A 15302-nucleotide genomic window follows, 5' to 3' on the forward strand; every position below is an offset into this window, starting at 1 on the left:
TTGGGGGGAGAGCTGTATCTGACATGAGCATGAGTCATATCTTCCCCCAGGGTGTGCTGGCAGCTATCACCTTGGTAGGAGGTGGGGCTGGAGATAGAAGGGCTAGTGCCAGAGCCAGGTGTGAGCTGGGGCTTCTCTACTGCTCAGTGGCCAACAGGACTTTTTTGGGAGTGGGGTCAGGTCCTTAGTTGCTGGAGCAAAAGCTCTAAGGGTCGGATCTGAGCTGGTTCCAATCCCTCTCATTGTGTGCTTTCCCCCCCTCCCAGTGCCTGCACCCATGCCCCAGAGGGGAGCAGTGCTTGAGCAAGAGAGGCTGGTGTGGACGTTCAGCAAGGGTCAGGGAATGGGCTGTGGCCGTCCTGGACCCAGTCAGAGTTCTAGATCTGTTGCTTCCATGGGCGCCAGCAATGACCACCCTCACCCTGTTACGATGCCATGTTGGGTCCGAGTCGGCTCCATCCTTCACAACTGTGCACTCCCCTTGGTTCCATCAGCCCTTGTGCTAGTGTGGAGCTGTGCCACGGAACAAGAGGGCCTGGAGCGGACACTTGGCTCAGGCTGGGGCTCAGGCTGGGGCGCGTGCTGGAGCAGTTGTAGGGAACTTGTCAGAGTCCCAGACAATCTCATTTTGCTTCCTCTACCTTGTTTCAGGAGTGAGCAAGTGTGTGTGCACGTTCTTCATGAGCAGAGTGTAGGTTTCTTACAGCTCCACTGTCCATCCCACTGGTTTTCAAACCAGCTAAGGGGACTTGCCCCCCCGAGCTGGGGTGCCCAATATGTGGCTTGCACTGCTCGCTCCACAGGGAGGATCTCTGAACCCATGTAATCCTCCTCCTCTTCTGTGTCCCCTCCTAGATGTGCAGGTCCTGACCTGACCACTTCTCTTCCCTTCCTACCTGATTCTGTGTGGGTCTTTCGTACAGCCTTGGCTGTACAAGAGTCTGTTCGCCAGTCTCCAGTTTGTTTTCAGTGAGAATTGCTCCACATGTAGATGTATTTTTGATGTGTTTTTCAGCGACAGTGAGCTCCATGTCCTCCTACTCTTCCATGTTGATCCCTCTCCTGAAAAAGTGTTATTTTAGAATCTGGCTACAGTTTGTGACAATTGGCCAAGGGAAAATGAAAGTTTCAAATGGGTATGGGGAAAATGCCTTAATGGTGTGGGTGGTAATGTAGGGCAAGGGTTCTGGTTAGAGCTTAGGTGGAAGAGGTATAGACAAATAAGAATTATATTAGTGTAAGTAATAAAATAGGAGGAATTTTGGGTCTTTCGCTTGTGGGTGGGTACAACAGAAGTACCAGTTCTTGGAGAAAGTGTGTAGAGAAGGGCAAGAATCGGCTTGTATGAGATATGAGTGAGAAAAGAGACAGCTCATGTAAAATTCCATGAGTGGGGATGGCCAGAGGACATGAGGGCAGCAGAGCCTAACATTAAATTTGATGTTGTCTGTTCATGTCACACTGTACTATAATCTATCTTTCCTAAATCATCAGCAAAGTCTGCTATCTACTAGGGCTTTGTGTTGGTAGTGCTTTGGGAACTACAGGAAGAGGGAAAGTGCAGCATATAGTGAAGTAGCCCCGATAGCAGTAGCTCCAGGAAGACAACTGACCAGTGGGATGATTCAAAAACAATTCAGCAGGAGCAGTAATTCAGACCATATATACATGTTAGCTCCTGGGGATGCTCAGAAAACATGGAGGGAGTATGTACTTCAGTAATTGTCATGGGGACCCCAGCCATTTTTTTGGAGGAGGGATAGTGAATGAAAGGTGGGGACACACATGCACGACAAATATCTGGACTACACAGATAAAATCCGAGGTTTCTTTTTCTACCAAAGAAGTCTTGTTTTTATTTTAAGTTAAATCTTGTCATGATTTTAAGCAATATAAACGAGGCAGTGCTCCATGGGTTCTGCTGTTTGCTAGAGTTCTCTTTCTGTTTTGTTAATACAGTTTCATTTATTATCAAAATATTTTCAGAGCGGTTAAGAAAATGTGAAGAAATGGAAAATATTTCTAAAGAGCCAAAAGGGAAAGCTCCTTATGAAAGTTTCTTTAGAGAGGCCCTTTAACTCCTGTCCTCACTTCCTGCAATCCCAGGTCGGCATCTGTCTCCTTTTGTGCCCTCCTCAAATATTTACAATATACAAGTACCTTTGAAAAACCCCACTCCAGAGGTCTTACTCCTGGTTCTACTCTTCTCTTAAAAAATCATCAGGGAGAAAGGATTGTCTCCATGCTGTCTTCTGTGTTTTACATCAGCCCTTTCTCTTTGGCCATGGAGACCAATGGTAGGCAGTTTTCTCTAGTAATGTTCAAAGTATAAGGAGAACATTAGAATAACTTGCCTGTGATGGACTTACTGACTGTCCCATTGTCTACTGCTGTAAACCAGAGCAATTTTCTTCATATTTTCAGTTAAAAGCATTTGTAGGATTTAGACTCTTCTGTTTCACTTATTTTCATTTTTTAAAAAGTAACAAACACATACATACGGTAAAAATTTAAACTGTACAAGTGAAAACCGGCATCTTGGTCTCCAGTCTTCCTTACCCCACCCTAGACACAATTACTCTTGTCAGTATCTTTCAGAGATATCTTTCAGAGATATAACTCCTTTAAAAATACAAAAGCTGGGCTTCCCTGGTGGCGCAGTGGTTGAGAGTCTGCCTGCCAATGCAGGGGACACGGGTTCGAGCCCTGGTCTGGGAAGATCCCACATGCCGCGGAGCAACTAGGCCCATGAGCCACAATTACTGAGCCTGCGCGTCTGGAGCCTGTGCTCCGCAACAAGAGAGGCCGCGATAGTGAGAGGCCTGTGCACCGCGACGAAGAGTGGCCCCTGCTTGCCACAACTAGAGAAAGCCCTCGCACAGAAACGAAGACCCAACACAGCCAAAAATAAATAATAAATAAATAAAAATAAAATGACTAAAAAAAAAAAAAAAAAATACAAAAGCTGCATATTATTTACTCTGTCGTAGGCCTTGCTTTTTTACTTAACAATAGATTCTGGAGATTTCTCATTTTAGTACATGTAGCATTCTATCATTTTGTTTAATAGTTACATAGTATTCTGTTGTATAAATATATCATAATTTATTTAACCAGTCCCCTGAATACCGATAGACATTTAGGTTGTTTCCTGTTTTTATGATTGTTTTCTCCCTGACATGAAAAACAACAATGAAATGAATATTTTGGGCACACATGGGCTGTGTTAGGCAGAATTTCTAAAATGGCTCCCCAAAGATGTCCTATCCTAGTCCCCAGAAACTGAATATGTCAAGTTATCATGCCTGTGAATGCGTTACATGGAAAGAAGAGGTGCTTTGCAGATGTAATTACGGTTACTAATCAATTAACATTAAAATAGGAGATTATCTTGGATTATTTAGGTGGACCAAAAGTTCATGAAAGAAGCCCTTGAAAGGAGACAAGAGGAAAGCAGATGAGAAAGATATAGTGATTCAAAGGACAGGAAGGATTTGATGTGTCACTGCTGCTTTGAAGCTGGAAGGGGGTGAAGGAGCCCCATGAGAAGAAATGTGAGCAGCTTCAAGGAGCTAAGAGCAGCAGCCCCAGCTGACAGCCCATCAGCTGAGGATGAGAACTCCAGTCCTACAACCTCAAGGGTTGTAAGCCCTATATATTATCATACTTTTAAGTCTTTGCTAATCTCTTAGGTAAACGGTGTTTTTCCACTATATTTTTTAAAATTTTTATTTTATTGAAGTATAGTTGATTTACAATGTTATGTTAATTTCTACTGTACAGCAAAGTGATTCATTTACACACACACACACACATATATATATATATATATATATATATATATATATACATTCTTTCTCATATTCTTTTCCACTATGGTTTATCACAGGATATTGAATATAGTTCGGTGTGCTATATAATAGGACCTTGTTATTTATCCATTCTATGTATAATAGTTTGCATCTGCTAATCCCAAACTCCCAATCCATCCCTCCCCCGCTTATTTATTTAACATTTGAGGGTTTGAGGTTGGGCATCTTCTCACATGCTTAAAAGCATTTGTGTGTGTGTGTATATATCTGTATCTATCTCTCTATATATTTCCCTCCAAACTAGATATGTATTTTCTTTGCCAATTTTTGTAAATTGCTTTTAAATTGCTTTTAAAGAATTCTTTATATATTGAGGAAATTTGCCTATTGTCATATTGTTTTGTTGATTTTTGGGGGGATATTTTTTATATATGGAATTTTAAAAAACTTTCAAATTTATCTATATGTCTATATGTTATTTTACATCTTATGGATTTTTGTATTGGTTAAAATTTCCTTTCCTTCTCCTTTCCTTCCTCTCCTTCCATTCCTACAATGTTCTCTTATGGTACTTTATAGCACTTCTGTGATTTCACTTTTCACATTTAATTCTTGGATTCATATAGCATTTTTTTTTTGTATAAAGAATGCAATAGCAACTCAACTTACCTTTTTTCCCCAGATAACTATCCAGTTGTTTCAACATCATATATTGAATAATCAATGTTTCCCCCTCAAATTTGAAAGGTAAACCTAATCCTATAGTACATTCCTGTATATATTTGGTCCAGTTCTGGACTCCTTCCCTATTTGGTTCCACTAATGTGTTCAACTATTTATCATATGCTTCATTTAAATAATTGTTCAACAGTTTCCCTTGGTTGACCTTTTTCTGGGAAATTTTTGTCTCGTTTGCACTTTCAGGTTCAGTTTCAGTGCATTCTATTTTTTGTTCTTATTAATATCAAATATAAATGCAAAGAATACATTTACTATTTTTGTGTAACTTATAAATAATTATCCCTCCTTTTCTAAGAAATGGGCAACATTTTACCTTTTATTTCACTTAATCTTAACATATTTAAGGGATGCTTTTTTAATTTCCTGAGGTGAGTTCTAAGTCGCTGCTATTTCCTAACTGCAGGTGCCAATTCATACCTGTTTTCACTGTGCTCACTCCTTCTCCCACACTCTCGACTATTCCAGCCCCTTCATGGCCCACCATGATAGGATAATGATGGTGGTGAAGGGTTTTATCCTTCAACATTTTCATCTCTGTACCACAGAGCCCCGTGGCCATGATCTTTATGGGAGGCAAAAGTAATATAGTTTTCTCTGTCTCAGATAAACGTGTTCTAGAATTGTTAATGTTTTAAACCTTTTTGCTAGTTTGATATGCTGCATTAATATTAATGCATTCATTTCTTAGTTTTAATTCAGACAAGGGTCAGTAATTTGTTTAAAGCAATGCAGTGTTTTTCATTAGCTACTTTTGGAATCAAAATGATGGTTTTAAAACTTACTGGAGAGGGCAGGATGGGTTTAGAAGAGATGGTTGTAAAACCACAATGTGACATCAAAGGTCTGAGTTTGTGCTTCATTGGAGCTTGTGGGTGGGAGTGTGGAGGAGAAGGAACAATTATAGAAATGAAGGAATTGGAACACAGGAAGGAAAAGGATAATGTCTCCTATTATAATTGAGGCCTTAATTTATTTCACATTAGGGCTTTATAGTTGTGTTATTGGTACAAGTCATAGTCCCATTTTTTGTTGTAAATCAGCCAGACAGTTTAAAGTGGAGACTCTCAAAGCAGTGGTTAAGAAAGAGTTCAAAGCTGGAATCCTGGCTCTGTCCCCACCCCTCCTTCTTAGCTGTGTGACCTGGGGGTAAATTATCCTTCCAAGTCTCAGTTTCTTCATCTCTAAAATGGGCACGGGTTCGGCACACGTGTGCACGCACACACATACAGAACTAAGTCAAGAATTGAAATCTATTGAAATTTGCCCATGTAAAAGGGGGATTATTGGAAGAATACCATAAAGTTGCTTGTAACGTTATTGTAGGAAGTGCAATCAGACCTAATGGATCTAGAAATCCATCAAGCAGCCTTTGTCTTCATCTCTCTACTTTGATTCATTGTGTGCATAGCTGCATTTTCCTATTATTCTTTGCAGACAGGCTTTCTCTTATTCGTCATGATCACATGGGTAAAATGGCTATCAGCCCTGAGCCCCTCCAGCCTCTCCGGTTTCCACCATCCCCTGCCTTGCTCAGTCTCTCTGTATCTTGTTCAAATGCACGGATGAGAGATGCAGATTTGTAGCTTATCAGATAATGGTTGGAGATGTCTTTGAGTTAGTGTCCAAATCTCGTTGTATGAGTTGTGAGTCTGTGGGTGGAGAGTGGATGGGGATAGCCAAATGGACTCTGTGCACTCAGCAGGGGATATGGACCAGAGAAGACTCTCTGAAAAGAAGGCATGGATTGCAAGGCAAGGTAACTGTGCAAGAAAATGACTCTCTGCAATCCATTAATAAACAGTACTTACTCATCATTGTTAAAATTAAATAATGACAATTTAAAAAACCTGAACGAGAAGTCAGGTGAACTACCTTCTGGGCTGGTAGCCTCGTATTAGAATCACCTGGGGGAGATTTCAAAACTCTCATGACCAGACTGCACTCCACACCAATTAAATCACAAATTCAAAATGTCGGAGGATGGGACTCAGTTTTCAGCATTTTTCAAAGCTCCCGGGTGATTCCAAATGTATAAGCAAGGTTGAGAAAAACTGTTGAAGTCTGTGTTCTTACTTAGCCGTTTGAACAGTCACTGCACCTTATTGGATTTCAATCTTCTCATCTGTAAAGTAACAGGTATCCCTAAGTCCCTTCCAGCTCTAACCTGAATTCCAAGGCTTCAGACTTGATTTATCTATAATCAAACAAACTTTCATACAACATACAGTCAGCCTTCCTTATCCGTGGGTTCTGCATGCACGGATTCAACCAGCAAGGGACTGAAATTATTTTTAAAAATTCCAGAAAGTCCCCAAAAGCAAAACTTGAATTTGCTGCATGCTGGCAATTATTTACATCTCATTTACATTGTATTTACAACAATTTACATAGCATTTATCTTGTATTAGCTATTTTAAGTAACCTAGAGATGATTTAAAGTATATGGGAGAATGTGTGTAGGTTATATGCAAATACCACAGCATTTTATATAAGGGACTTGAGCATCCTAGGATTTTGGTATGGAGTGGGAGTGGTCTTGGTACCAAGCCCCTGCAGATACAGAGGGAGGACTGTATTTCAAGATAACTTAAATATCATGAGGAATATCATAAAGAAATTTGAAAGTACAGATTAAAATATGGTTTGTGGGTAGAAACTTCTTTTAATTAGTAAATATTAATAGTTATAAATAGGTATCCTTTGGGTATGTAGCCTATGCCATGCCTCCCTAAACTTTTCTCTGGCTAGATTTAAAGACGGATGGAAATTTTTAATAAAAAAGAAATAGGAGAGTGTATAGTTTTCTTTTTGAGTTGAACATTGTGAAAATAATGTATAACTTACAGTGAACAGCTCTGAATTTTGGTGTGGAAATGTGGATTTTTTTCTTTTTACCTTTATGCGAACTTTATGTGAACTTCCTTTGCCTTTGGTGGAGCCACTTCTACCTTCTCAATGGAAAATGGTCCAGCAGGCTTCCAGAGTATGGCTGCTCTGCACCTGATAACCTGGGAAAAAGAATATGGGGGCAGAAAAGGAAACTCCTTAGGCTTGGGAGTTGGAGAAATCCTGTATTAATGATTATTTGAAGGTTGAATCCAATTCTTCTGCACTCAAGCCAAAAAAAAAAAAGAAACCATCGCTTAAATATACACTGAATGTAACCTCTTGAACCTCAATTCAACTTTTCTTGTATATCAGTTTCTGTATTCAAATTAGTCTTGCAATTCTAACTATATTTACATAATGCTATGCAACCAAGAGGATAGATGTCATACTTTTGATCTTACCATGAATGAAGTTGTCCAGTTTCAGGGTAGAAATGACTTTGCAGTGTAGGAGTTATTTGTGATCTTAGGTATGGGAGAGAATCAGTTTTGGGGTGGAAGTAGGGATGGAGACCATCTAGTTGTGGCAATTCATCAAATGGTGGTGGTCACTGGCAGATTGAGATTGACAAGGTTGTTGGTGGTAAGGTAGTTCTTAGGGGTTCTGATTTCAGCCCACCACTGTTCTCATTATAAATTCTCTTCTTATGTGGTCTCACCTATTTTTATAGATTCAGCTACCACCTTTATGTAGATGACGTTCACAATCTGTATCTATGGATAGACTTGTCCCTAAGCTTTAGATTCTATTCATCAGCTACTTGAATGTCCTACAGGTACCTCAAACTCCACATGGTAAAACATATACACACCATTATTTCTTTCTTCTGCCACCCCCCTCCCCCTGCCCAGTGGTGGACATAACACACAATCTGTTCTTTACTCTTTACTTTATTCTCTGTTTCAGTGAGTGGCCATGTAACCTACTCACTCATCCAAGGAAGAAACCTGGGAAGTAGCCTTAATTTTTCTCTTTCCCTCAGTCTCCACAATCTAAAAGTTTCTGTAATCTGTCCCTTCTTCTCCATTCCTGCTGCTACTGTGTGGTCCTGTCCTCATTACCTTTCACCTGGCTTGGATTCATCACCTTCAAGTCCATCTTCTATAGAATTGCTATCTCAACTATAATTCTGATCATGCTCTTTCCCTACCTAAAAATGATATTGCCACCAATTGTTTGTCAGAATCTGTCGACATGGTCTACAAGGCTCTCCATGATCTTCCTGTCAGTCTCTCCAACCTTATTTCTGGTCACTTCCAGGCACAAAAAATATTCTGGAGATTCTCCTCATGTTGTTTCATCTGCCTGTACAATTGTCTCCTCCCTGGTGAATTCTTACATCTGTAAGTTTCCTCTTAGATGTCACCTTCTCTGTGAAGCCAGGCCAAGTTAGGAGCACTTTCTCTCTCTTTTTTTATTACTCTTGCACACTCTTACAATTACTATGTCTCTCTGTAAGATCCTTGAAGGAGGGGGTATATCTTTGACTCTGGAAAGTTTGATATAGGGTTTGATATATTGCCTATTAAAGGACTGAAAAAACTGAGGAAAGGCAAAGCACATAAAGGGAATAAAAGAAAAGGGGAAGGAGAAGGAGAGGTATTAAGATTAAGACTGTCTCCCACTTTAGGAGTATAGAAACTAGTTGGGCAATGAGGTGTTGGTAAATAGACAAGCGCACAGATTGACACAATTATGATATGACATAAAGAAGACTATACTTACTTTCCCTGTAGTACTCATGCTGACTTTCTCCGTGTTCTTCTGGCCACAGATGAATATATTGAGAAAGGGAGATTCTGGTTACAACTTTCAAAGTCCAAGAGAGTAGACATCACTGTTTGATTAAGAGGCTGGGTCCTGAGCTTTTTGTATAATCAGGAAGTTAACACACACGGTGCTTGGAAACTCAGATTTTCCTGTTCCTTGAGGGAGGTTCCTAAGTATGATATGAAATAGACTTAGCTCAGTGAAAACGCACAAAAGGTGAATTTGTGCAAACTTTGTTTTCTTCTCTCAATCATGAAGTTCCCCTCTGAGTATCCACTCTCTTGAATTTTAAATTTGGTCTTTTAAATGTCCAAGTTTAAAATTTCTCATAGCATGTACAGAATTGTGTCTATGTTGTTTTTCAAATGCAGATATGATCTCTGTAACTCTAAATTTGAGTAATCCATTTGCTTTTCCAAGCATTTGTTCCATTTTTGAGGAATTAGGATGTTACTAGACAGTTTTATCTAGTAGTTTAGCATAAGCTCCTCACCTCTTGGTATGCTGAGCTGGTCACTCAGAGAAATTGAAACCAATTTCTGTAAGAAGTCTAACAATCAGGATTTGGATTTGAGCAAATCTCTGTATGTGGATTAAGAGAGTCTTGACCAGGACCCTGATGAACATGGAGACAAGGAAATACATTCCCAATGAAAGGCAACACCAGTGGGAAAGTTTTAGCTAGAGGGGAAGAGAAGAAGATTAAATGTTCTTTCTGTGTCATGATATGAGCATATGATTTTTCTTCCTTAGCCTGTGGATTATGGTGGATTATATCGACTAATTTTAAAATGTTGAACCAGCTTTACATACCTGGAACACATTCTACTTGGTGTACTAGTTTTCTTTCTTTGCACTGTCTCTGCCTGATTTTGGTTTCATGGTAATACTAATTTCATAAAATTATTTCCTCCTCTTCTATTTTCTGTGAGAGATTGTGTAGAATTGGTGTTAATTCTTTAAATGTTTGGGTGAATTCTTCAGTGAAACCATCGGGGTCTACAGATTTCTATTTTGAGATGTTTAAAATTTTAAATTGTGAAGTCAATTACCTTCATATTTGTGGGGCTATGTAAGTGATCTATTTCGTATTTGGTGAGTTGTGGTAGTTTGCGGTTTTTGAGCAATTACTCCATTTTATCTAAGTTGTCAAATTTATGTGTGTAGAGTTGTTAATAGTATTCTCTTATTACTCTTTTTTTTTTTAATACTTTATTTATTTATTTATTTATTTATTTATTTATTTATTTATTTATTTATGGCTGTGTTGGGTCTCTTAGTTTTCGTGTGAGGGCTTTCTCTAGTTGCGGCAAGTGGGGGCCACTCTTCATCGCGGTGCGCGGGCCTTTCACTATCGCGGCCCCTCCCGTTGCGGGGCACAGGCTCCAGACGCGCAGGCTCAGTAGTTGTGGCTCACGGGCTTAGTTGCTCCGCGGCATGTGGGATCTTCCCAGACCAGGGCTCGAACCCGTGTCCCCTGCATTAGCAGGCAGATTCTCAACCACTGCGCCACCAGGGAAGCCCCTTATTACTCTTTTGATGTTTACAGTGTCAGTAGTTATATACTCTCTATTATTCCTGCTTATTGGTAATTTGTATGTTCTTTCTGTTTTTCTTTGTCAGTCTTGCCAGAGGTTTGTTAATTTTATTGATCTTTTCACAGAACAAGCTCTGTTTCATTGATTTTTCTCTATTTTTTTCTTTTCAATTTTGCCGATTTTTGCTATTAACTTACTTTGTTCTTTCTGTTTGTTTTTAGTTTATTTTGCTCTTTTATTTCTGGGATCATGAAGTGTGAATGTGGATTATTGATTTGCAGTTTTTCCTCTTTTTCAATGTAAGCATTTGGTGCCATATATCAGATTCAGTGCAGCTTTAGCTGTGTCACACAAATTTTGGTATGTTTTTCATTTTCATTCAGTTATATGTATTTTTAAAACTTTCCCTTGAATCTTCTTCTTTGGCCTACAGATTATTTAGAAGTGTGTTGTTTAGCTTCCAAGTGCTTAGAGATTTCCTTTTATTTCTGTTATTGATGTTTATGATTTCTGTTATTGATTTCTAGTTCAGTTCCATTGTGATCAGATAACAAACTGTATGATTTCAGTTCTTTTACCTTTGTTGAGATTTGCTTAATGGCCCAGGATATGATCTATCTTGGAATATGTTTCATAGGCACTTGAAATGAATGTGTATTCTGCTGCTTTTGGGTGGAATGTTCAATAAATGTCTCTTAGGTTCAATTAATTGATGGTGTTATGAGTTCTTCTATACCTTTGCCTTCTTTCTAATTTGTCTATCAATTTTTCAGACAAGGATTTTGAAGTCTTTAACTAAAATTGTTCATTTGTCTACTTTTCCTTTCAGTTCTATCAGCTTTTGCCTCACAAATTTGTAGCTCTGGGTGCATACACATTTAGGATTGCTGTTTCCTCTTGGTGGATTGCCCTTTTATCATTATATAATATTCTGCTCTGCCTCTGATAATTTTATTTTCTCTGAAGTCCACTTTATCTGATATTAATATAGTCACTCTTACTTTATTTTGATTGTTTGCATGATATATATTCTTTACCTCTTTCCTTTCAACCTGCCTATATATAAAGTGACTTTCTTATAGACAGCATACACTTGAGTCATGTTTTTAAATCTACTCTGCCAATTTCTGTCTTTTTTAAAAAAAAACTTTATTGAGATATAATTGACTTAATATACAATTCACCCATTTAAATCGTACAATTCAGTTTTTTTGTAGATTCACAGATATGTGCAACTATCACCACAATCAATTTTAAAATACTTTCGTCACCTCAGAAAGAAACGCATACCTCTCTATTCCTTTCTCATCAACGCCCCCCGCCCCAAACCACCACCCTGGCCCAATGCAACCATTCATCTACTTTTTGTCTGTATAGATTTACCTATTCTGGATGTTTTTACCGAATAGAATCATATGATATGTGGTCTTTTATGACTGACTTCTTTCACTTAGCAGTATGTCCTCAAGGTCCATCCATATTTTGGCATGTATCAATAATTCATTCCTTTTTATGGCCAAAAAATATTCCATTGTATTAATATAGTACATTATCTATTCATCAGTTAATGCTTATTTGGGTTGTTTCCAATTTTTGACTATTATGAATAATGCTGCTATAGTCATTCATGCACGTTTTTGTGTGGACATATGTTTTTATTTCTCTTGGGTGTATACTTAGAAAATAAATTGCTGGGTTATATGGTAGAACTCTATGTTTAATTCTGTGGGGAACTGCCAGACTGTTTTCCAGAGTGGTTGCACCCTTTTACATTCCCACCAGCAGTGTATGATGATTATGATTTCTCCACATCCTTGTCACCATCTGATATTATCCGATTTTTAAAATTATAGCTGTCCTGGTAGGTACAAAGTGGTATCTCACTGTGATTTTGATTTGAATTTCTCTGACGTCTAATGATATTGACCATGTTTTCATGTGCTTACTGGCCATCTGTATATCTTCTTTGGAAAAATGTCTATTCAGATTATTTGCCTGTTTTCAATTAAGCTCTTTGTCTTTTTTATTAAGTTATAAGAATTCTTTACTCTAGATACACATATCTCTTATCAAATATATGATTTGAAAATATTATCTACCATTCTGTGGGTTGTCTTTTCATTTTCTCGATAATGTCCTTAGAAGCACAAAAAGTTTTTATTTTGATGAAGTCCAACTTATTTATTTCCTCTTCTTCTTCCCCTCCCCTTCTTCTTCTTCTTCTTGTGTTGTACCTAAGAAACCACTGCCTACTCCAATGTTACAAAGATTTACACTGATCAATTTTTTCTAAGTTTTATAGTTTTAGTGCTTACATTTATGTCTTTGATCCATTTTGAGTTAATTTGTATATGATGTGAGGTGAAGATCCAACATTTTCTTTCGTGTGAGGATATCCAGTTATCCTAGCACCATTTGTTGAAAAGATAGTCTTTCTCTATTGGATGTCTTGGTACACTTGTCACCTGACAACTGCATGGGCCTGGCGAGTGCTGCGGAAGGGTCTGCAGTGGCTGCAAGAGCTATTGGGGTTCTCAGGGGTACCTCTAGGTCCAATGGCTAGGGATCAAGTCAGGCAATTGAGGTGTCTGTGCAGCGGCTCAGCTGTGGGAAGAAGCTGCAAGTGTCTGTGTAGTGGCAGGGGCTGGTTGCAGACACACATGCAGTGGCAAGGGCCATTGCTAGTAGCAAAGGCTGGGGCCAGCTGTGGGTGCACCTACAGCTCTGGGGGCCCTGGCTGTTGGCAAGAACTCCTGTGGCATAGGGTCTTGCCATGGGCATGTGTGTAGCAGTGGAGGCTGGTGACAGAAGTCAGGCTGGTGGGATGCAGTTGTGCAGGTAGACTGGCTAGCTGTAAGTGAGCACAGTGGTGCAGGCCAGTGACAGGAATCAGTCAGGTCGGGGCTGACAAGCAGCTATGGCGCCCTTGTTGTTGGTGTACACTCCTGTGGCTGCAGGGTCTTGCAACTGGCACATGGCAGTGGACAGGCTTGGGCCAGTGGAGTGCAGGGGCAAAGCTGGAGGGGCTTATTGCAGGTAGGCCCAGCAGTGCAGGCTAGTGACTGGAGATAGGGCGAAATCAAGACCCACAGGGAGCTGTGGGGCTGCATTCGCAAGGCTGCAGGGTTTTGCCGTGGGTATGCACTTGGCAGTGGAGGCTGGAAGTGGGAGTCAGGCTGGCAGCATGCAGATGCACAGCTGGAGGCGCTAGCCCTGAGCATGTGCACAGTGGTGGGGGTCAGCCACAGGGGTCTAGGCTGGTGTCTTTGCACTTGTACAGAGGCTGGGGCTGGCTGCCTGTGCAATCCCAGGCTCTGGCAGGGAGGAAGGAGAAGGAGCAGGGAGGGACTCAGGCTGCTGAGTGAAATCTGGGGTGAAAACTGGTGAAATCTGCAGGGGGTCCATGGTAGCTCTGCAGGGGAAGGGGAGGGAGAGACTGACTCATTACTGTCAGGGGGAGTGGAATTCAGGTTCCCCACTAGCTATCATCAACTCCTGAGGCGGAGACTGCTCCTTATTACTTCTGGACAGAGGTGAGAATTCCAACTCTCCGTTCAGCTTCCACTGACACCTCCCCAGTTGGAAAGGATAGCAGTGCCTTGTTACTGCTATCACATGGCCCCCGTGACACAATGGGGAGTGAGTGTGTGTGTGCATGTGTGTGTGTATGTGTGTAAGGGTAGCCTAATTATTGCTGGGTGGTGGTGAAAGTTCTGACTCTTCACCAGGGCTCCTCTGACACCACCTCAGGAGGGAGGGGAGGGATACCTCGTTATTGCTGGGTGGGCATGGGAGTCTAGGCTTCCCACCCACCACCCACACTATGGGGTGGGTGCTCATTACTGCCAGGTGGGGTTGAAATTCCCAGATCCTTCCTTTGCCTTCTCTGACAGCACCCTGGTGGGTGGGGCTACAGTTCTTTCTGTTGTGTTTGGTGGGAGTAGAGCAGCTATTATCTAAATGTTTTCTGTTTTACTAGGCTGCCCCTTTTCTAACTCTTTGGTTAGAGAGAGCAGGCTTTTGTTGGGGCCTTATTTTTTTGTCTGTGCCTGTTGGTGTTCTGAGGTTTCTGGCTTCTTCAGCTCCAAGTCTGAGATATATGAGGCATACAGAAAACCCAGGTGACTCACACCCATAGCTTCCTTGGGTCTCCAGGTCTCTAGCCTTGTGCCTTCTTCTCTCCACCTTTCAGAAAGCAAACAAACAAATTGAAAACCCCCCAAACCCCACACAATATAAGAAATAATTATAAAAATATCAGCAAACAAAATAATGTAGATGCATTATATGTGGAATCTTAAAAAAAAGATACAAATGAACTTGTATACAAAACAGAAATAGACCCACAGACATAGAAAACAAACTTATGGTTACCAAAAGGGAAAGGGGGGAGGGATAAATTAGGAGTTTGGGATTAACATATACACACGACTATATATAAAATAGATAACCAACAAGGGCCTACTGTATAGCACAGGGAACTATACTCAATATTTTGTAATAACCTATAAGGGAAAAGAATCTGAAAAAAAATAGATGTATACATACATAC

General features: G+C 40.2%; 1 protein-coding gene and 1 pseudogene across 2 annotated transcripts in view; both read right to left on the bottom strand.

The window, feature by feature from the left end:
- LOC309628510 (all-trans-retinol dehydrogenase [NAD(+)] ADH4-like) overlaps positions 1 to 14010 on the bottom strand; it is a 54896-nt gene extending 40886 nt beyond the window's left edge. Inside the window, 3 exon segments of the mRNA XM_082391604.1 lie at positions 4920 to 5115; positions 7460 to 7561; positions 9168 to 14010. Of these exon segments, the coding sequence (XP_082247730.1) occupies positions 4920 to 5115; positions 7460 to 7561; positions 9168 to 9185 (316 nt within the window). The 5' untranslated portion in view covers positions 9186 to 14010.
- Positions 1 to 15302, bottom strand: part of LOC309628576 (riboflavin kinase pseudogene) — a 215942-nt pseudogene that overhangs the window by 187644 nt on the left and 12996 nt on the right. The window lies entirely within an intron of this gene.

This window comes from Balaenoptera borealis (assembly GCF_965194805.1).
Source record: "Balaenoptera borealis genome assembly, chromosome: 4".
In the NCBI taxonomy this organism is placed as follows: Eukaryota; Metazoa; Chordata; class Mammalia; order Artiodactyla; family Balaenopteridae; genus Balaenoptera; species Balaenoptera borealis.